A 23,415-nucleotide genomic window follows, 5' to 3' on the forward strand; every position below is an offset into this window, starting at 1 on the left:
GCTGCGGAGGAAGAGGGTACGGGTACTTGACTGGCCTGCCTCAGTCCCGACCTGTCTCCAATAGAGAATGTGGACAACGAAGACCCCGTACTGTTGCCCACCTTAAGACTTGTTTGCAGGAAAAATGGGACAAAATTACACCTGAAACACTTCATCACTTGGTGTCTTCAGTCCCTAAACGTCTTTTAAGTGTTGTGAAAAGGAATGGCAACATTACAAAGTGGTAAATGCTTTACTGTCCCAACTTTTTTTGAAATGTGTTGAGGTCTGAATGACAGGAAAGGATGCATATTTACAAATGACATGAAGTTGACCAGACAAAACGTCTCGGGTTATGACTATAACCCTTGTTCCCCAAGAAGGGAACGAGACACAGCGTCATCTTGATGACACTTTGGGGAACGCCCCTTCGCGTAAAGCGTCTGAAGAAACAGTAGAATCAGCCCAATCCGATTGGTGTTGCGTGATGACGTAGTATGTGACGGCATACCCGGAAGATACAAAGAGACGTCATGAACACAACAGAGATAGCGTTCTTGCAATGAAGCGAGCGCTCTGATGATTGGGTGGACACGAGACGCAGTGTCTCGTTCCCTTCTCGAGGAACAAGGGTTATAGTCATAACCCGAGACGTTCCCCTTCGAGGGAACTCGAACTGCGTCATCGTGATGACACTTTGGGGAACGAGTACCAACTATCCCGCACCAATCATACCCAACCCAGTGTGAAGCTGAAACCCAGGCACAACTAGGGGGCGAGCACTCTAGCGTCAGGCGTCTCAGGGAGATGCAAACTGTAGTAACGAATGAAGATGTGAGGGGTGGCCAACCCAGCCGCCTCGCAGATCTCTTGCATAGAGGCTCCAGAAAGGAGGGCCACCGAGGAGGCCATGCTCCTGGTAGAATGGGCCCTCATGGCTAACGGTGAAGGCAAGTTGCGCACCTGATAAGCCATGGCTATAGCCTGGACAATCCAATTACTGATTGTCTGCTTTGACGCAGGCAGCCCCTTCTTGGGTGAACCAAAACACACCAACAGCTGGTCTGACTCTCTCCACTGAGCAGACTTCTCCAAGTAAATCCTCAATGCCCGCGCAGGGCAGAGGAGGTGAGGTCTGCTCTCTTCCGCCGTCACGTGAGGTGGAGGATGGAATGCCTGGAGAACCACTGACGTGCCACATTAGATGGCACCTTGGGCACGTAGCCCTAACTGGGATGCAAGATGGCCCTTACCATGCCAGGGGCAAACTCCAGGCAAGTCGGCGTGATAGCCAAGGCCTGGAGTTCCCCCACTCTCCTCAGAGAAGTAATGGCAAGGAGAAAGGCCACCTTGAAGGTCAGTATTCTCGCCTCAGCTGACTCCGGCGGCTCAAAGGGGGCCTCAGCCAAACCCTCAAGCACCACCACCAGGTCCCAGGTTGGGACTCTGGAATGAGCCGCAGGCCTCATCCTCTGAGCCCCACTGAGGAATCGTACAACCAGATGGTGCCTTCCCAACGGCCCATCACTTAAAGGTGCGTGGAAAGCCCCAATGGCAGCCACATACGCCTTAAGTGTGGACGGGGAAAGACCGGCGGAGAAGCGGTCTTGAAGGAACTCCAGCACTGAAGCCACCGGGCAGAAAACTGGGTTCACCTCCCGCTCTCTACGCCAAGTGGAAAATGCATTCCACTTTAGGCTGTACAACCTCCTGGTGGAAGGAGCTCTGGAGCTGAGTAGGGTCTCTACGACACCCGCCAACAGGCCCTCTACTAGGTACTGGGCCCCCTCAAGGGCCAGACCCAGAGACCCCCCACCTCTGGCCGGGGGTAACATCGTGCCCTCGGCCTGAGACAGCAGGTCCCTCTGAGGAGGGACCTGCCATGGGGGACCGTCCAGCAGGTAGATGATGTCGGAGAACCATACTCAAGTGGGCCACCGGGGTGCTACTAAGAGCAGGCGGATGCCCTCCCGGCGGACCCGCTCCAGAACTCCCGAGAGCAGAGCGATCGGGGGAAATGCGAACAGACGTAGCCTCGGCCACGTCTGCATCATGGCGTCCAGCCCTAACGGAGCTGGATGCCTGAGAGAAAACCACAGTGGACAGTGGGACGTCTCTCGAGACGCGAACAGGTCCACTTCCACTGGGCCGAATCTCTCGCACATGGCCTCCACCACCTCTGGGTGGAGCCGCCACTCCCCGGGCCTCAGCCCCTGCCTCGACAGGATGTCTGCTCCCTAGTTTTGGTCCCCGGGGATGCACATCGCCCTGAGGGATGACAACCTCCCCTGGGACCACAGGAGAACCTGATGCGCCAGTCTCTAAAGAGGGCGCGACCTCAGGCCCCCCTGGTGGTTTAGATACGATACTGCCGACATGTTGTCGGATCGTATCAGGACATGGTGGCCGCGGAGGTCCGGGAGGTAGTATATATAGGGGGTTTGTGGACAAAAGCCCATGTTAATCGATTGCCATTGGGCGCATAATGACTGCGAGGGATCGTAGTCTGAGCTACCTAGAGAAAGCTCCTCAGAGCTTTGAAGACCGCCAGCATTTCCAGGCAGTTGATGTGCCAGGAAGAACGCCGGGTCTCCCACAGACCTCTGGAAAAGCGGCCTTCCATGACCCTGTCCCAACCAGTGAGAGATGCGTCTGTTGAAACGTTTTCCCGGCAACATGATGCTCCCAGCACTGGCCCCCGGGACAGGAACCAAGGTCTCTTCCATATAACGAGGGAACGAAGGCATCTGCGCGTTACCCTGATCATACAGATTGGTCTTCCCCTCAAGGAAAACCTCCCTGGTTCCCAGCCACCACTGTAGGGGTCTCGTGCAGCAGGCCAAGAGAAATTCTGTTGGACGCAGCTGCCGCAAGTCCCAGCAGTCCTAAACTGCTACACAGTGATGCCCGAATGGAGGAACCTGATAATGATACGCTTCGCCCCCGAAAGCGAACGTCAGGAATCCCCCGTGACACAGAAGGATGGAACATGGAAGTATGTGTCCTCTTTAGATCCACCGTGACAGACCAATCCTCAGACTGGATCTGAATCACGACACTCAAGCATCTTGAATCTGAATCTCCTTGGAGAACGATCCAAGTACCTCCGATCTAAAGTTGGACGCAACTGGCCATCCTTCTTAGGAACTATGAAGTACCGGCTGTAGAACCCGGACTCCCTGACTGGCGGAGGAATACGTTCAAAGCCTCCTTAAACCACAGGGAGTGTACTTCCTGTTCCATTACCCACACCTGCTCTGGGCCGACCACAATCCAGACCGCCCCGTTAGACTTCGGGGGAGGGAACTGAACTGCGGCCTGTAACCCCGTTCTACAGTACGCAGGGCCCATGCAGATATATTCAGAGGCATAACCATGCGCCGAGATAATCTGCTAAGGAAACCAGCCTCTCGAGGCCGGCCTCGGGTGTCAACCGAGCCTCCTCCCCGACCCCCTGAAGCGGCTAACCGGCAGGGCTAAACCGAGGAAGATTTTTGGTGTGCGTACGCGTTTGCTGGACCGCCGCAGGTCTTGCTAGAGGCGGCTGGTACAGCGCGCGTGCGCTGAAAAACGATGTGGCCCGAAGCGTACTAGACGGCGGGAGCACAACATCGATTCCCAAAAGCTCCACAGGGGAGGCGACCTCGATCGTTCCTACCCGGGAGAGGGGGCCGGCCAGCAGGTGCCTCATCTAAGGGAGCAGCTCGACAGGGCCGCAACCTCCAATCTTAGATGGATATCCAGACAAGTCAAACACGCTTGGGCGACAGACTGATTAAAGTATCTAACTTAACAAAGTCAGATAACATGACACTCAATTCCTCAGAATTAAATGTCATCATAATCACCCAACCCATGCAACCTGGTCTGAATGATAGGCTGAGTAAAAAATACATCTAACTCCTCAAAGTCAGATAATTTTTTTATTTAATTCCTCGGAATTAAATGCAGCCATAGTAAGGTGAAACATGGTCTGAATGATAGGCTGAATATCTAACTCCTCAAAGTCAGATTTTATTTAATTCCTCAGAATTAAATGCAGCCATAATCATCAAACGATAAGGTTTTATTGTATACACAAGTTTACGCGCCAAATCGTGGGCGGCGCCATTACTCTACACAAATGCATTTCATTTCCGCCGGAAGTGGTTTGCGCAGCGTCTGTCGGTGTAAACACAGCGAACACAAAATTGGAACTATTAACGGTTTGGATTCATATGAAATTTGCAGTTCACAAATGGATGGGTTCAGGAGCTGCAGATCATGAAGCCTATGTAACGTTAACCTTTTACCTTGACGCATTCTGCACCGTTCTGTGTTCTCAGGTTGCACTACTTGCAAATAAACACTGAAAAATATCTGATTGTGTGACACTTCTTGCTTTTGCACATTATACGGTTATTGCGATTGTGTGACACTTGCTTTTGCACATCATACGGTTATTGCGATTGTGTGACACTTCTTGCTTTTGCACATTATACTGATTTAAGTATATTTATTGTGAAGATTGTGGGTATGGATGCAACAGACACTTATGGCTGTATTTAATGCACATTTATTTCAGCACAACGCTAGGGCTCATGTTTGTCAGAGCACAACATACAGACACAATCTTATAGAGGAATGTCATGTCTTCGTCCTTGCTTGGCAACACCATGTGAATCGTTACTTTATCTGACAAAATAGTGTACTTGTAACGGACGGTTCCAATCACCCTTTCCACGTGAATTCGGAGGTGGGCATTTTTTCTTGTGCTCCCCACATCTCTTGCATCCAGCTGACAGCGTCCTTTTGTGAAAGCAGCGATCTTTACCTCGGCACACATAAGTCCCACACTGTCCTTTATGTCAAAGCCGCGATCAGCCAACACCATATCCCCAGGTAACAGTTTGTCTTACAGCCGTGATCCAAGCGAGCCGACAGCTCTTTGTTACCTCGGATACTTGGTCTCCGTGGTTGCGTCTCCAAGCAGGAAAGCGGTGGAAAGTTAATCCATTTTCGACCTTTTTCCCATGGCGATTATGTGATGCAGTGTTAAACCCCACAATGCAGCAACGGTTTACCATGGTTTCCAATAATAACGCCAAATTAAGACACACGACTGAGAGGGAGCACGTCTACTACCGCACACGTCGTTCCCGAGCCACTTTTCTTCATGTTGTAATTGTTTAACGTTATATCCTCTTTGTAACTGCGATATCAGTGCTTTGTCGGCACAACGGAGCTAGCTAGCGAAACAAACCCAGCCCGCCAGAACGGAAGTGGATTGCATCGATGGGAGGAGTTTACGATGTTGAGCGGAAACGGCTCAAAAACTTGTGTATTATATACGGCTCGAAAATCACACTTTGCCTCAGCATCGTGGTTCAAGCAGTTATAATACAATTGGCTTTCATCCCTCGAGAAGAAAGCCAAACAGTATCACATTTCATAAATACGGTGAAACCTGGTCTGAGTGATAGGCTGAATATCTAACTCCTCAAAGTCATATCATATTTCATTTAATTCCTCAGAATAAAACGCAGCCACAATCATCAGACGATACTGCTTTATTGTATTACACAGGGCTCGTAGATCACACGTTGCCTCAGCAACGTGGCTCAAGCCCTTATAATACAATTGGCTTTCAACCCTCGAGAAGAAAGCCAAAAAGTATCACATTTCACAAATATGGTAAAACATGGTCTGAATGATAGGCTGAATGTCTAACTCCTCAAAGTCAGATCATATTTCATTTAATTCCTCAGAATTAAATGCAGCCTACAATCATCAGACGATACTGTTTTATTGTATTTAAACGGACACATAAACCACACGTTGCCTCAGCAACGTGGTTCAAGTCGTTATAATACAACTGGCTTTCATCCCTCGAGAAAAAAGCCAAAGAGGCGCGAGGCAGAAACACCCGAAAGGCGCACGGCAGTGCGCGTCGAGATATTTCTGAATGAAAAACAGCACACCCCCTCAGGAGCTGACTGCATGCCTCGCACCCACAGTATCCCTTCTCACCGTGTCACGTTGTATGACTCTAATAACAGACCCAAACCTGCGCGCCGCCTCGGGAACGCAAGGTTGAAATCTGCATTAGAAAAGGCGAGCCTCGATACAGAGCCCATCCAATTCCTCAGAATTAGACAGCTCACGCATCGGGTCCTCCACCCCGGGGGAAGAAGCCGCAGCGCGGGCTTCCACGCGGGGAAGGAGAACAATGGAGCTGTCACCGGGAAGGAGACGATGCCTTAAGCACTCTCAAGTTCCCTTGACAGACCCATCTGCGAGTCCATGATAGATCAACCGTGCTGCCTCAACAGCACGGGATCGGCCATGGAATTCGCGAGCCCTGCATGCTTGAGAAAACAACGTTGGTAGATAACAACACCAAATACTCACAGACTGGTAACACAGAGCGCTAACGCTGAAGAGCAAAAAGCTATCTTTGTTGTGTTCAGGACGTCTCTTTGTATCTTCCGGGTATGCCGTCACATACTACGTCATCACGCAACACCAATCGGATTGGGCTGATTCTACTGTTTCTTCAGACGCTTTACGCGAAGGGGCGTTCCCCAAAGTGTCATCACGATGACGCAGTTCGAGTTCCCTCGAAGGGGAACATGAAATATTTTGTGTTCATATTGTCTGCAATGAAATACAAGTCAAAGTAAATTTAGAAATCAGGTCCACCATCTGATCTGGATATGGCCGGATCCGGCTGACTGCAGTAAACCTCGGGATAAAACAGAGAGACGCCATTCTTATGATGATGTCACGAGTACATCAGGTGTTATGGGAAGTGTTCCCGGTTCCGGCTGACCTAGTTAATGCAGCCTAACAATCATTTCATTGAAAAAGTGTTTCATGTGTATGCCATAGTAAAGAGATGTGTTTTTAGTCTAGATTTAAACTGACAGAGTGTGTCTGCTTCCCGAAAAATGCTAGGAAGACTGTTCCAGAGTTTAGGTGCTAAATAGGAAAAGGATCGACCGCCTGCAGTTGATTTCGATATTCTCTGTATTATCAAGTTGCAGGAAATTACTGGTCATCCAATTTTTTATATCAGCTGTGCATTCTGTTTATCTTGTGAATTGGTAAGTTTCGTCAGGGCGTGAAGAAATATAGAGCTGAGTATCGTCAGCATAACAATGAAAACTAACGTCATGCTTCCTAATGATATCTCCCAGTGGTAGCATGTACAGGGTGAAGAGCAGCGGTCCTAGAACTGAGCCTTGTGGTACTCCATACTGAACTTGTGATCGGTGTGACATCTCTTCATTTACTGCTACAAACTGATAATGGTCACATAGGTATGATTTAAACCATGATAATGCAATTCCACTAATACCTACATAATTTTCGAGTCTATTCAAAAGAATGTTGTGGTCGATAGTATCGAATGCAGCGCTAATATAGTTTAACACTAATAGAGAGATACAGCCACGATCGAATGATAAGAGTAAATCATTTGTAACTCTGATGAGAGCAGTCTCATTGCTATGATATGGTCTAAATCCTGACTGGAAATCCTCACAGATACCATTTCTTTCTAAAAAGGAGCATAATTGTGAGGACACTGCCTTTTCAAGTATTTTTGACAGAAAGGGTAGATTTGAGATTGGCCTATAATTGACTAATTCTGTAGGATCATGTTGCGTTTTTTTAATAAGTGGTTTAATAATAGCCAACTTAAAAGTTTTCGGTACATATCCTAATGACAGAGATGGAAGAGGATATATGACCTCTGATAGCATCTCTTTTAATAGGCTAGTCGGTACAGGATCGAGCATACATGTTGTTGATTTTGATGATTTAACGAGTTTAGCCAATTCTTCTTCTCCTATAGCAGTGAATGAGTGTAATTTTTCCTCAGTGACACTACAATGCTCTGTCTGATGTGGTACTGTAGTAGACGGCTGCATGGTTAAAATTTCCTTCCTAATATTATCAATCTTACATGTAAAGAAGTTCATAAAGTCCTTACTGCTGTGCTGTTTACAAACATCAGAAGTTGAAGCTTTATTTTTGGTTAATTTAGCCACTGTATGGAATAAATACCTAGGGTGGTGTTTGTTTTCTTCCAAGAGAGTCGAGAAATAAGCAGATTTAGCAGTTTTTTTACGGCCTTTCTGTATGCGATCAAGCTCTCTTTCCAAGAATTACGAAAGACCTCTAGTTTTGTTTTCTTCCAGCTGCGCTCCAATTTCCTGGCTGCTGTTTTAAGGGCCTGAGTGCGCTCGTTGTACCACGGCGTTGGACTATTTTCTTTAATCTTCTTTAAGCGCAGGGGAGCAACTGTGTCTAAAGTGCTGGAAAAGAGAGAGTCAATAGTTTCTGTTGCAACATCGAGTTCTTCTAAGCTATCTGAGATGCTGAGGAGATGATACTGATGAGGAAGATTATTTAAAAAGCAATCTTTAGTGGCGGCAGTTATTGTCCTGCCATTTTTGAAGCGAGCGGACAGCTTTGCAGCCTTAGCTAAATTAAGTATACATGATACTAGGTAATGATCTGAGATGTCATCGCTCTGCTGCAGAATTTCAACGGTATCAACATTTATTCCATGTGACAAAATTAGGTCTAAAGTATGATTATGGCGATGAGTGGGTCCTGACACGTGTTGCCTAACTCCAATAGAGTTTAAAATGTCTTTAAATGCTAATCCCAATGCATATTTTTCATTATCTACATGGATATTAAAATCACCAACAATTAGGACTTTATCTACGGCCAGTACAAACTCTGATAGAAAATCATTAAATTCTTTGATAAAGTCTGTATTATGCCCTGGTGGCCTGTATACAGTATCTAACACAAATGTTAAATGGGTTTTATCATGTACACTACATAACGTTAGTCTGCTAACTATCTCATCACTCCTTTTAACAGGGAGCGGTCGAGAACAATAAACAGCCTCTGACATCGTACTAGCGAGTTCACACACCTCTTTAATGTTAATTTTGGTGATCTCCGACTAGAAAGTCGAACATCATTAGTGCCGACGTGAATAATAATCTTCGATTAGCTTTAGCCAGCACTTTTAAATTTGCTTTGATGTCAGGCGCTCTGGCTCCCGGTAAACAAGTGACTATGGTGGCTGGTGTCTCTATTTTCATGTTCCGTGTAATAGATTTGCCAGTCACTAGGGCACTTTCAACAGGATACTCAGTGGGTGCTTCACTGAGAGGGGAAAACCTGTTTGGTGTTCTAATCGGAACGGAAAAGCGGGTTTTAGATCCGCGACTATGCCGTCTCACTAGCCGCGTTTCCATTACCCTTCAAATTGCGCAAATTGAAATTCCGAATTGAAAATATGCCCAATTGAAACGCGTCAATTTCGCAAAAACTCCCATATATCGCAAAAAAGTTTTTACGCTCGCATGAGGTGGTTTTTCAGGCAATTCGAAAAAGGAAATTTTCGCAAAACTGCAATGGAAACAGTTTTTCCGCATTTACAGGTCACCTGGTACGGTCACAGATATCATAACTATCTATAGGCCTACTGTAATTATGATATATATTCAAGAAATGTATTAAAACAGAAAGACGCTATAGTTTCAGCCTTGCAAAAAGACTAGGTCTATCCATTCCCGACGATCTTGGTTTGCTTCTTATTTATTAAATATAGCCTACAACTAGTTGATTAAACATTGATCAAAATTTTAAATACAATTTATACAAAACGAAATTAATTTTAAAGAAAGACTTTCTAGAAAACAATTCAATTGTGCTCAAAATCCATGTCTCCAGACATATGCGCATCTGATTATGTGCTTTACTCATGCTGCTCACTTTTCATAATCAACATATGAAATTAAAAGATTATAATATTTAGACATAGCCTAACTATATGAAACTAAAAAGGGGCTACGTTTTCTTTAACCCTCTTTCCGACGAAGTCGTTGTCGCCTTTTGATGAATTTTTTCCTTAGGCTATTCCAGCGGAAACTTAAAATACTCCGTCATTTTTAGCCATACAGATAAGTGCAAGACATAATTATAAACTATAAACTGTCTACTTTTATTTACCCCTTATTACTCACTAACTTATTACTCCCTTTTATTACTCACGATAACAGCAAAGGCCGTGGACTCAGGGAACAGATTATTTTGCACTCTACTCCAAACGCTGTCTTCATTTCAAAAATATATTTTGTTTATTAAACGCAAAGTTTTTCATTTCAAAAGCATTTCTAAATTCAGTTTATATCTCCAAAAAACGAAATTCCGAGCCAAAATAACGAAGTGGTAAAAAAAACGTTGAATTACCACCATGCAAATTCAAACTTTTCGCTCGTCTCTGTATGTGGCAGCGTCACAATAACCTGGCGTATGTAAAAGTCGATCATTCTTTACAGATGATGGTATGTTTGGACAGAAGACGAGTTCTTTATTAAACTCATAAAAAAACAATCGAATATAAAATGCCACAATTTATCATAACACCTCATATGTGCCGCTCAAGTATAAGGTGCTTTGCCATCAGTGCTATAACACGCACTTCTCTTTCCATTAATAGCCTAATAATGGCGTGCGGTGGCTGGGATATACATAAACCTAACAACATACGTAGCATGATTTTTGGAATGATTTATCACGAGAGGAAAAAAAAATGTTTTAGTCGCATAACATCAGTTAATGGAAACGCTGTCATTTTGCAATATTTTTTTGTCGACTTTTAGAAAATTTCTCAAAAGTTTTGCGCAAATCTGTAATGGAAATGCAGCTACTGTCACCCAGTTTCCCTGCTGCGAGGGCCCTGCAGCCGGAACCGAAGAATGTACAGAGTTCACTAAGCTATTCGCATCCAAATCAGTGTCTAAAGCTGTTACATCCTCACAACTCTCAGATAAAGTATGGATGTGTGTTTCTAATTCTGAAATCTATATCTTCCTTACATTTATCACATGTGAAGCCCTGTTCGCCAGCAGAGAAGCCTATACTAAACATGCAACATGCAGTGCAAGTTACAATGACAGGAGATGACATGGCTTACCGTGTTTGTTGATTACTTTAACTTACCACAGTTGTTTGATGGACACTATTTGCTAATCCAACTCACCCCGGTTGTTTAATGAACTCAGAAAACAGGAGACCCGGGTGCAGAGATGACAAGCTAACAGGCTAGTGAAATGCTAACGTGTGATGGTGATTTAGATTAAAAGCTAGCGTTGTAAAATTTAACGTGATAGGCAATATTTAAACAATGTATGAGATGAGTAAGTTATATTTAGCAATAGAACAAAGAAAATATATCAAAATAGAGATTTAAAAGCAAGACTGTACTAGGGTTGTAATCTTCCAGTCGATTAGTCGATTTATTAGTCGATACGTTCTGGCTGGACCAAAATTCTGATTGGTAGATTTTTTGCCGCGTTCATTTAATTAGTTTTGCCGCGTTCATTTAATCAGTTTTGCCGCGCCGCGTTCATTTCATCAGATGGAAAGCACTGATTGCTAATGGGGGTGTTTTTAGAGCACCCCTGTTTCACAGGTAACAGTCTTTGCTAATCCAAAAGAAGTGAAAACAAGAGGGGTGTTCTGAAGACACCCCTCTTGTTTTCACTTCTTTTGGATTAGCCCAACCCACTGGAGAAGAGAGACAGATTGAAGAAGGCTAGTTTGCTGTATATTATTTATTTAATTGTGAGAGCGTTTTTTCTGCTCTTGGTCTGGCTTGTTTAATAAATATTCCTTTTTTATTAAAGTGGACGTGCCTTTTGTGTTTAAGAGTAAACGCTTTAAGTTAATAGTCTATTCGTGTCTCAGCCGCGAAGCTGAGCTGATCCTGTGTTCTGTCAGTTATTATAATACATATGACAAAAACAATTGTCTAAATTATGTTGCATATTCCTCAAAAGTTCTTGTGATGATATCACTAGTTGACAACACAGTACTATATTTTCGGAAATCATAGGCTATGATATTGCGCAGGTGCACGTGATGCAACGCTGTCAGAGCCGAAAGACTCATGTGTCAGACTCATTTTAGTGCAAAATAATCAGCTCAAAAACGATTTAATATACTGCAAATAGCCTACTAGTTTTTTTATGTTTGTTTATAATTCATTTAGGCAGACAACAAGGCTACCAAGTACTGCGCACAGTGCGCAGCTAATTAATTTAACGTTTTTTTCCTAACAAAATTTTTTGTCGAAAATTTTAGGACTTCAGTCGACCAAGATTTTCTTTGGTTGATTACAGCCCTAGACTGTACAGAGCTACAAACCAGGCAGGAGGCAGACAGGAGACAGGAGCAATCGTTCAGGAGCCCGATCAGGAGATTATAAACAGTGATGTTGTCTACACTTGATGTGGCGCATCACAGCACGACACGACAGTAAACTGATGCCTCGTTCTATTTATGACGTACTGACATGAAGGACAAATGCTTCGCAATGGTCGCTTTTGTTGCTTCCAGTGTAAACAGCTTCTAGTGTAGACATCACTGATTATAATGGGTTATATTGTCACCGCTCGCGTTCGGTGTAGACACGGTGTTAGACATTAATCAGACACTCTATCAGGCTGAGTTTCACACAAACCCTCCGCCAATCCTTCGATCCTGTTGATCGTCTCAACTTGCTCGTCGTGCGATTGCAGCTCGTGCTGGGTGAGCAGAGCAGCCGTTTTCAATAGTTTACGATTGACAGACAGCTTTTCACTCGACGAGAAATTTCATCACATTTTAAGTCTCACAAGCTCTCATGGCACGAGGTCTTGTCACACCCCTAGTAATCACTGATATTAACGTCTTCATTCCCTCCTTCAGGCATTAGTAACTGACATTTGTTCTTATTTCTGTTACCAGGGCTCTCAAGTCTCACGCATTGGGCGTGAGACACACGCATTTCAACCGGCTCACACGCCACACCTTGTATTTCTCACGCAGAGAAATTTCCAGGATAATGCCCACCAAGTTGCGCAGAGGAATCAAGTGAGTTCAGAAGGCCCTGCCACGCACCAGCCAATCAAATAAAAAATATAGCTACCGAACAGCCAATCAGAAAATAGCATTGCTTTATCCAGGTAAGATTTAGATATTCCCGCAACAACAAAGTTTACATTCTGCCACCTACTGGTGGTTTAGTTTAATGTTTTCTTTCCAACATTTCTTATTTGTATATTCAAAAATATTTTAAACAATCTCATAAAATTTTTCAGTTTAAATTGTTTAATTTGATTGGCATTAACCCTACAGTGTCTTATTCTAATTTAATTTATAGATCAAATTTAAGAATATAAAATGAAAGCTGAAGCATAGCCTATATTTAACAAGATTATGGGAAAATGCCCTACATAAAAGGTAAAAATATCAAAGATATGCTGATTTAAATATCTCAAAGCTTATTGAACACTGGTGAGTATTGCTTCAGAATAAACGTCTCGGTTACGCATGTAACCCTCGTTCCCTGAAGGAGGGAACTGAGACGTACGTCGGAACTGACCGACGAATTGGGATCTGTTTTCAGAGACCGACCTACTTCGAGTGATTTAAAACGAGCCAATGAACATTGGCATGCGATCACGCATTCCACGCACCGCCCCGCGTCGCGGGTATAAATACGGAAGTGGAAGTGCCGCATACCGTTTTCAACTGAGGAGCCGAGATAAGTGGCTCGGGCCTTCAGCTGAAGCACAGCACCTGGCGATGGGACGTACGTCTCGAACGTGTTAGGTGTCGCCCAGCCCGCAGCTCTACATATATGTGTCACGTATCCAGGCCAGGGTCTCAGGACAACGTGAGAGTTGGCCGGCCCGAATTCTAGGCACGATTCGTCGACCGAAAGTGCATGCAGGTCCCCTACCCTCTTGATTGAGGCCAACGCAATCAGGAGAACGAGGGGTCTGACCACGGACTGAAGGTTTGGCGACAGTAAGGAGTAACTAAGACCCGGTACTGGCCACTCTGCCACGCCCAACTCGGGACTCGGCCACGAAGCCAGTGTTGAAGCAGTCCATATGAAGCAATCCGAGCGGCGTTACCACGGCTGCAGATGCCATATGCCCCAAGAGCCTCTGAAAGAATTTCAGTGGGACCGCTGTCCTGCCTTAGAACGTATTCAAGCAGTTCAACACAGACCGGACCCGCTCTTTCGTGAGGTGCACTGTCCGGCTGACCGAATCCAGCTCCATACCGAGATAAGAGATCCTCTGTGGGACAAAGTTTGCTCTTCTCTCGGTTGACCCGAAGTCCCAACAGGCTGAGGTGACTGAGCACCATGTCCCTGTGTTCGCACAACTGCTCCCGAGACTAAGCCAGTATAAGCCAGTCGTCGAGATAGTTGAGTAAGCGAACGCCGCGTTCTCTGAGCGGAACAATGGCTGCCTCGATGACCTTCGTAAAGACGCGAGGCGACGGGGACAGCCCGAAGGGCAAGACTTTGTACTGATATGCCCTCCCCTCGAACGCAAAACGTAGGAATGGTCTGTGTCGAGGAAGGATAGAGACATGAAAGTATGCGTCCTTCAGGTCGATCGCTGCGAACCAATCTCGGGGACGGATGCACTGGAAAATGCGTTTCTGCGTTAACATTTTGAACGGGAGCTTGTGCAGGGCCCGATTCAAAATGCGCAGGTCCAAGATTGGCCTTAACCCACCCCCTTTCTTGGGTACAATGAAGTAATGGGCTGTAGAACCCCGCCTTCAAATCGGCTGGAGGAACCGGCTCGACCGCGTCCTTTGCCAGTAGGACATCGATCTCGGACCGCAAGACATGAGAATCGCTGCTTCGCACGGAGGTGAAGAGGATAATGTAATTGGGAGGCCGGCGTGCGAATTGAATCGCATAGCCGAGTCTGATGGTACGGATGAGCCAGCGAGACAGGCTGGGGAGACCTAACCAGGCCCCCAGAGACCGAACAAGCGGGACCAACGGCACCACAGACGTACCCGGGGTGAGGCAGCGAGGTGGAGCATTCAGACCCGACTCGGGAGGCCCGGAGGCGGCCCAGAGTTTTGCCTGAATACTCCAGGTGGGGCAGAGAGTGGGTGAGAAGGCCCGGGGGCATCCTCGTGCCCACTCTGCTGCCCCCTGGCGAGGGGTGAGAGGGAAGTGTAATAATTTCACTTTTGGGCCCACACAGGGACGCCAATTATGTAGTGATTTTACCTTCGTCCATCCAAGGACGTTAAGTAAGGGAAGTGATTGGTACTCACGTCATCGTGGACGTTGTGATTTCTGGATCACACGTCAATTAAGGTGTGGTTATGAGTACATCAGATGACCACCTTCCCCCCTCTCTTAGTTTGGCACTAGTCAAGGTCTTTTACCTTGGCCCTATGAGAATACTCCACACAGGAGGCTGTTCAATCATTTTAGATTGAATGTAAAGTGGGGAGAGTTGGTCAGCTGATTTATCTGAAAGATTGGTGAGATTTCTAACTTGTAGAGCCTTTTCTGTATTATCAGCACAAGTAAGACACAATTGTAATAAAATAGATTTTATTAGCAAAAGATAAACAAGAATAGCTAACACAACTACTAAATGAATACAATGAATGATAAAGGAATAAAGTGCATAAGATACATAAAATACATGTGATTAAGTTGAGGATGGCTATGGAAGAGTTGCGTTATCTTATGGAAAGATAAACTGTTGTTTCTCTTAAACTAAGGTGAAGAACCTTATTATGCTTCAAACAAATAAACGAAAGATTATTTGTTATTAACTAACATCAGTTAAATTAACTCTAATGTAAATTAGAAAATCATATACTGATAATATACAACAATGCCAAGGTTTCTGGAAAGAGGTTTGGTTAAGTGATATTTACGTTCCATTTGGTTGAGTAAGCAGTCCGATGGCGGTGACTTCTTCCACTGGTTGTGCTGGGTGACAATGCAGTGGGAAAGGAGCTGGAGTCCGTTTCAACAGTCTTGAACACGAAGATCTGTGGGATGCTGATCTGCTGGAGCACCAAAGGGTCCTAAATCTGGAACACGCAGATGAGGCCCTGAAGTAGGTGCAGAAGGTCCTTAATCTGGAACACAGACGAGGCCCTGAAGTAGGTGCAGAAGACACTCAGGACTTGGTCAATCCGCTGTGGTCTCTCTGGAGACTCGGGACGTGCTGTAGTCGTCTCGCTGGACTAAAACTCTGAACGTAGTGGTTGCTAATGTCTCTTTCCTCACAGACTGGAGGCTCAGAACGTGGTCGTATCTGTTGCTGCCTCACAAGCTGTAGACTCAGATCCTTGGATCTTTTGTTGTCTCTGTGGATGAACCAGAGACTCATAACTTGGTGAACAGTTTGTCTCTCTCAAGGAGAAACTCAGAACATTACGGTGTATCTGTTATGTCTCTCTTGAAGGGAGACTTAGAACTTGGTTGCTCTGTCACAGTCTCTCTCAAGGAGAAACTCAGAACTTGGTGAAATGTTTCAGTCTCATCCTTGCTGGACAGACTCAGAACAAGGTGTGTCTGTTGAAAGGGTACCTTTATTCTTTTCAGAATAGGAGGAGATTGCAATTTGGCGCTTCTCCATTTCAGTGTTGCGATTGGCTGCTGGCATCAGAGGGGGTCCACAGTGAGACTCACCCTCCTTTCTCCTGTGGAACTCATTTGCATACTGTACACAGTTAGAAGTCTTTAAAGTGTCTTTAAAGTTTACCAATGCATTTCTCACTTTCCAAACCACCATCAGAATACCCTTGGCAATATTCTAAACAAATAGAAACCAAACATGATGGGAAAAGATTTAACTGTTCATTCATTTGTTCATTAACAGCTGATTCTGTGTAGGATGTTTGATTACAAATAGCTGTCGCTGAGAATACTTATTTCTCTGAATAAGTATGAAATGGATGTGTGCAGTTTACATCAGTCTAAAGGTTTCCAAACATAGTTATGACTGGATTTGGATGTGGTCTTTCTTTCACCCAGTACTGCTAAGGTCCTGTGGAATTTTTATGGCAGTCATAGACCTGGGCAGGATGTGGGTGAAGGGCAGAAACTGCATGTGGGCCAATGAGATGTTTTGTCCTTCCTGGGCTTGGTACAAGAGCTGGTCTTTTTGGCCTCTAAGAGGTGTCTGGATGTTGTCATAGCATCTTATCTGATGGCGTTGGACAGTTTGTTTGTGTAAGTCCACCAAGATCCAATCAAAATGTTGCAAACCTTTGTCCACTGTTATGGACAAAGAGTGGCCCGGCCATAAACTGGGCCCTGGAATGTGCTGTCCACTACAGAAGGAAAGGAGTGGCAAGGCCCGGGGGCGTCGGGCACTGCCAACCTGTCCCTCTCGAGGCTCAGGGAGGAAGGAAACTGCTCTTTTATTGAGAATGTGGGTACCGCTGGACCCCGGAGGGCCAGTGGCAGGATGTTCATTACGGTACCAGCTTTCTTGACATTCTCCCCCCGGTCCTCCTCGGACACCACCTTCCCTGGAGAAGCTCCTCTTCTTTCTGGGCTCCCCGTGTCAGGGCCGCTTGCCCTTGCGCTTGCCTGCCGACTTAGCGGGCCCCGACACAGGTTGGGCGGCACCCTTACGGCCGGCACCCTGCTTCCCCGATGGTGAAGGCTGCTGTTTGGGTTTAGCAGGGGTGGAGGCGGCCGGCGACTGGGTGGAGACAGCAGCAGGTCGCCGGGGCAGAATGTTCTTGATGGCCTCCGTCTGCTTCTGGGCCACCGAGAACTGCTGGGCGAAGTTCTCGATGGCGTCGCCGAAGAGGCCGGCCTGGCAGACAGGGGCGTTGAGGAACCGCACCTTGTCGGTCTCACCATATCCGCCAGGTTAAGCCACAGATGGCGCTCCTTGACCACAAGAGTGGACATCGCCCGACCCAGGGTGCGTGCAGCAACTTTCGTCGCCCGGAGGGCAAGGTCCATTGCGGTACGCAGTTCCTGCATAACCCCTGGGTTGGAACTACCCTCGTGCAATTCCTTGAGCGCTTTGGCCTGGTAGACCTGCAGGAGTGCCATGGCATGCAAGGAAGACGCGGCTTCTCCACAGGCTGTGTAAGCCTTGCCCGTTAGACCGGACGTGAACCTACACCCCCGGGAGGAGAGACGCGGATGACCCCGCCAGTCGGAAGCGGTCTTAGGACACAGTTGCATTGCAACCGACTGTTCCACGTAACCCTTAGCCGCGCCTCCGTCGAGGGTAGTGAGGATGGAGGAGCCCGTCGATCGGGAACGAGCGCTGTAGGGCACTGTCCACGACTTTGTGAGCTCCTGATGCACTTCCGGAAAGAATGGCACTGGGGCGGGGTGCTGAGAACCAGCACGGTCCGTCCCGAGATACCAATCGTCCGGCCGCGAGGGTTCGGGACACAGTGGAGGGTTCCACTCGAGCCTGACACTCGCGGCGGCCCGGGAAAGCATAGCCGTGAGCTCTGGATCAGACTCGGGCAACACTACCACACCGAAGGGGGTTACGCAGCCGAATCCTCATCTCCAGAGTCCATTAGCTTGTCCCCCGATGCAGCTATCGATAACATATCCTCAGCTGGAGCCCCGAAAGAAATGGGTGGCCCCCCGTGGGAAGGACCACCACGATCTTCCAGGAACTGCACTGGCGCAGCAGAGGGGGGAGGGGCCCGAGGAGCCTGTTGACTCGGCGGGGGTGCCCTGACCGTCACCCTCAGATCTCCACCAAAGGCATCAACCAAAGTAGCAGCCCTCTGCTTTGCAGCGGGAGGACCACTAGATCGGGGGATGCGCAATGGGACTCCACCCCTTTTGAGGTATTGGACCCTAGACTGTAGCACTGTGATGGTGAGTCATCCACGAAAGCCGCCTCAGCGTGCTGAACGCCCAAACACGAGAGACAGCGATCGCGTCCGTCAACTGGGGACTGATACCGACGGCATCCAGAAACACAAGGTTTGAATGACATCTTGAAAAAGACGCAGGGTCAAACCGTGTTGCTCTTTTAGAAGAAGAAAAAACCTCTCCGTGAAGTGCCGAGGCACACAGGGGAAATGGCCACGGTTCACAGCGGTTCAAAGGTGCAAGCCCGCTGTGAGCACTCAGATATGAAACGCCCAGCAAGCTGTGAGAACAGCTGTTTGTTTCTTCAGGTCGCGACCACCGCTGCAAGGCACCGTCACACCGACACTGGAACACTGGAGGCAGGTAGGATCTTCTCTGTACTCGTAATGAAAAAACACTCTTCGTAGGAACACACAGATTACTGCAATGCTCGGCTCAGAAGTTGAAAGCGGTATGCGGCACTTCCACTTCCGTATTTATACCCGCGACGTGGGGCGGTGCATGGAATGCGTGATCGCATGCCAATGTTCATTGGCTCGTTTTAAATCACTCGAAGTAGGTCGGTCTCTGAAAACAGATCCCAATTCGTCGGTCAGTTCCGACGTACGTCGAACGTGACCGACTGAAAGGGAATTATATTTACAACACAGTAAATTCTGAAGAAAAAGAAATATTCCAAATTATTATGGATTATTAATTTGCCTCTTCCCTGAAATCTTTGAAATAGAGAAATGCAAGAATTAATACTATGCACACACGCACACACACACAGAAATGTTGAATTAAATTAAAAAACTATTTTTATTTATTTATTTATACAAATTTTTCAGATCAGAACCTCGTCCCCACCCAAACCCCAGCAAAATCTCACTCTGAACTCAGTTCAAAACTTGAGAGCCCTGTGTTACTTATTACTAAAGTCCGACACTGAAAGAAAAAAATCTGGCTACAAATGAAAGAAAGACAAAAGAAAGAAAAAATAGAAGAATAAACAAAAACATTGTCTCAACAAGGGCTCAGGGCTTTACCTAGCTCCACCTTTTTTATCTGTTTTAGTTCAAAAAATGATGTCAGAAAACTCACAGAAAACTGCCCTTAAGCATTTAATTCTTTTACAATGCACAAATTAAATATATGTATACAAAAAAGTTAAGAATTGCATGTTATTTCTCAGTACTGCTCATGTTTGTTTTTTGTTTTACTTCAAGGCATGTGGCAAACTGTGCAAACTGCAATGGCTTTCAGCAGGAACTTTCCAGAAAGTAAGTGCTTTGAAGGCTCTTGATAATGTTTCTCCTATCATTTTTGCACCATTTTGTCATCTTGTTTAATTCAGTGTTCTGTTTGAATAATAGGTTTATTTAGGCAAGTGTAGAAAATAAAATGCCTTTTTTCAAACCAATATTAACTAAAGCTTGACTGAATCAAATCTTCAGTACATGAACAACAAGAACAAATGTATGTACAGGGTGAAGAGCAGCGGTCCTAGCACTGAGCCCTGACACTGCCTTTTCAAGTATTTTTGACAGAAAGGGTAGATTTGAGATTGGCCTATAATTGACTAATTCTGTAGGATCAATTTGCGTTTTTTAATAAGTGGTTTAATTATAGCCAACTTAAAAGTTTTCGGTACATATCCTAATGACAGAGATGGATTAATGATATTAAGAAGAGGATCTATGACCTCTGGTAGCATCTCTTTTAATAGGCTAGTCGGTACAGGGTCGAGCATACATGTTGTTGATTTTGATGATTTAACGAGTTTAGTCAATTCTTCTTCTCCTATAGCAGTGAATGAGTGTAATTTTTCCTCAGTGACACTACAATGCTCTGTCTGATGTGGTACTGTAGTAGACGGCTGCATGGTTAAAATTTTCTTCCTAATATTATCAATCTTACATGTAAATAGGGATGCACCGAATCCAGGGTTCGGGTTCGGATTCGGCCGAATATTGGGCTTTTTGACTGGGTTCGGTTTCTGCCGAACCTCAGAATTTATTTCCACCGAACCCGAACCCGAACCCTATAGGCTTGCACTATGCGCGCTCCGCTGGTCGAACTTAATGACGCCGCTGTTGAAAGTGAAAATGGAACTCATGAACAGAAAACGTGGCAGTATACTTTAAGTCAAAAGAAGGCGATTCAAGTTGAGCTACGCGTCGTGTTCAATTTGCAATGCCGATTTGTCTCGTGATGACAAGGACCCTAAACAACAGCCGCTGTTAAAACATTTGCTTATGAAACATCCGAGAGAATACAAGTTGTGCATGAAGGAATCTACAGACAGCAGCCAAAATGTATTTTATTTTACCGTGCAAACAGCCTATAGATCAGATAAAATAAAAATAAAATTAATAAAATATATAGGCCTACACTAAATATTTTTCACTTAAATAATTACCAAATTAAGATGACAAAACGAAAATACACTGAATCCGTTAGCTTTGAAGAACCGGAATTAGGTAAATAGGTAGATAATATACTAGGCTAAATATCTTTACATATATACTATTCTCTTAAAACCATAATTTCGTTACCCAAATAATGATTCATCCGCTAGGTTGCACGTGAGGGGGGAAAAATAGGTTCCTTCCACTTAAGAGTTGAGCTCTATTTATTTTAATATATCTCTTTACATAAATACTATTTTCTACTTTAAAAAAAATAACTTCGTTATTTTACTAACCCAGTGTTTTGTATGTGAATGCTGTTTCACGTGAATATTACCACTGGAGTGAAGCTCAAAGCTTTGAAAGGAAATAATGGTCAGATAGCACTTTTTCATTCTGTTTTGCGATCTGGATTTGGATATGGTCACTTGATTTTCCGTGAATTTGAACAATAGGCCTAGTCCATTTTATCCCAATGGACATGGACATCTCGTTTCTTTTCCCAAATCTTCACTCACGTCGCCATGTTTGCAGGGGATTATAAACGTTTCTTCCTTTCGTTTGTTTATAATTAAGTCTATAATAACTATTCACATCCTTTACTGTGGGAAAGTATAAAAACACTGTGGGACGAATACCTTTTTACGTCAAATTGTATTTAGCACAGTTTGTTCTTGTTATTAAACTTGGTAAGGCGCGTCAAGTTTGGTTTATTTGAATAGCGCATTTCCCACACGCCGGTGATTTTAGTTTCGTTTTCTCTGGCAGTGAATAATCAAACATTGCCTAAATGTCTTGACCCTGTGGAAAATAAAATCCGCTCTTCAGACATTTTACAGCAAGTGTTGCTTTGCAACATCAGTAGAACATATGAAGACGAAGATCAAGAAGGTGTCTATTCAGTGTCCCATTCCTCTCAAAGCGCAGAGCGGTAGGCCTATATGACGCATCTTTGCGGGGAAATAGTATGAATCAAATATTTTTCTAACTAATATTTAATTTTTATATATTCTTGAGGTTACCATTATTTACTGAAAATCATTTTTGTTTTATAGGCTGTGTTGTTTCACTGACCGAAGTGCTAAAATAAACACGCATGGATGTTTCAGCCTCAAATGATTTCAAAATGTAGCCTAGGCTATATATCTGGCATAGACTACAGTATTTAAAATAGCATATATGCATTAGTTACATTCTCAATTTAATTTACAGAGCAATCCCTGCTAAGTTTTTAGTTTAACTAATACTATAGAAGAGGATTAGTGTGTGTCGCACACAACAGACTCGCAATGGGGGCGTGGCATCACGATGGTGGCGCTCCATCTTGATGTCGGCACAACCCTAGCGCGCGCCTCCTGCGCTCTCTGTTGGGTTGTTCTTTGAAACGACAGAGGACGACTTGGGGTAATTTTTCTATAAACCATCATGAAATAGCGGCGAGAAGAACATACACGACAATGTTTACTTTAGTAAACTTGAACAAAACAGTTAATGGTCAATAGCATCCCTACACTGCTGGGGACGTTGTTAACTTCATTAATGTGTTTACTGTGATAATGGACTGCGGATGGGAGTAGGATTCGGTATTCGGTTTCGGATTCGGCCAAATCTTAACCAGTGGATTCGGTATTCGGCCGAACCCCAAAAATCTGGATTCGGTGCATCCCTACATGTAAAGAAGTTCATAAAGTCATTACTGCCGTGCTGTTTACAAACATCAGAAATTGAAGCTTTATTTTTGGTTAATTTAGCCACTGTATGGAATAAATACCTAGGGTTGTGTTTGTTTTCTTCCAAGAGAGTCGAGAAATAAGCAGATCTAGCAGTTTTTACGGCCTTTCTGTATGCGATCAAACTCTCTTTCCAAGAATTACGAAAGACCTCTAGTTTTGTTTTCTTCCAGCTGCGCTCCATTTTTCTAGCTGCTGTTTTAAGGGCCCGGGTGTGCTCATTGTACCACGGCGTTGGACTATTTTCTTTAATCTTCTTTAAGCGCAGGGGAGCAACTGTGTCTAAAGTGCTGGAAAAGAGAGAATCAATAGTTTCTGTTGCAACATTGAGTTTGCAACATCGAGTTCTTCTAAGCTATCTGAGATGCTGAGGAGATGATACTGATGAGGAAGGTTATTTAAAAAGCAATCTTTAGTAGCGGCAGTGATTATCCTGCCATTTTTGAAGCGAGGGGACGGCTTTGCAGCCTTAGCTAAATTAAGTATACATGATACTAGGTAATGATCTGAGATGTCATTGCTCTGCTGCAGAATTTCAACGGTATCAACATTTATTCCATGTGACAAAATTAGGTCTAAAGTATGATTATGACGATGAGTGGGTCCTGAC

General features: G+C 45.1%; 1 protein-coding gene across 1 annotated transcript in view; it reads left to right on the forward strand.

The window, feature by feature from the left end:
- The window catches only part of LOC307127911 (uncharacterized protein), a 108,618-nt gene that overhangs the window by 12,758 nt on the left and 72,445 nt on the right, over positions 1 to 23,415 (forward strand). Inside the window, exons 4-5 of the mRNA XM_079819412.1 lie at positions 12,781 to 12,906; positions 19,894 to 19,947. Of these exons, the coding sequence (XP_079675538.1) occupies positions 12,781 to 12,906; positions 19,894 to 19,947 (180 nt within the window). The remainder of the gene's footprint in view (positions 1 to 12,780; positions 12,907 to 19,893; positions 19,948 to 23,415) is intronic.

The sequence above is a fragment of the Gobio gobio genome (assembly GCF_949357685.1).
Source record: "Gobio gobio genome assembly, chromosome: 1".
Classification (NCBI taxonomy): domain Eukaryota; kingdom Metazoa; phylum Chordata; class Actinopteri; order Cypriniformes; family Gobionidae; genus Gobio; species Gobio gobio.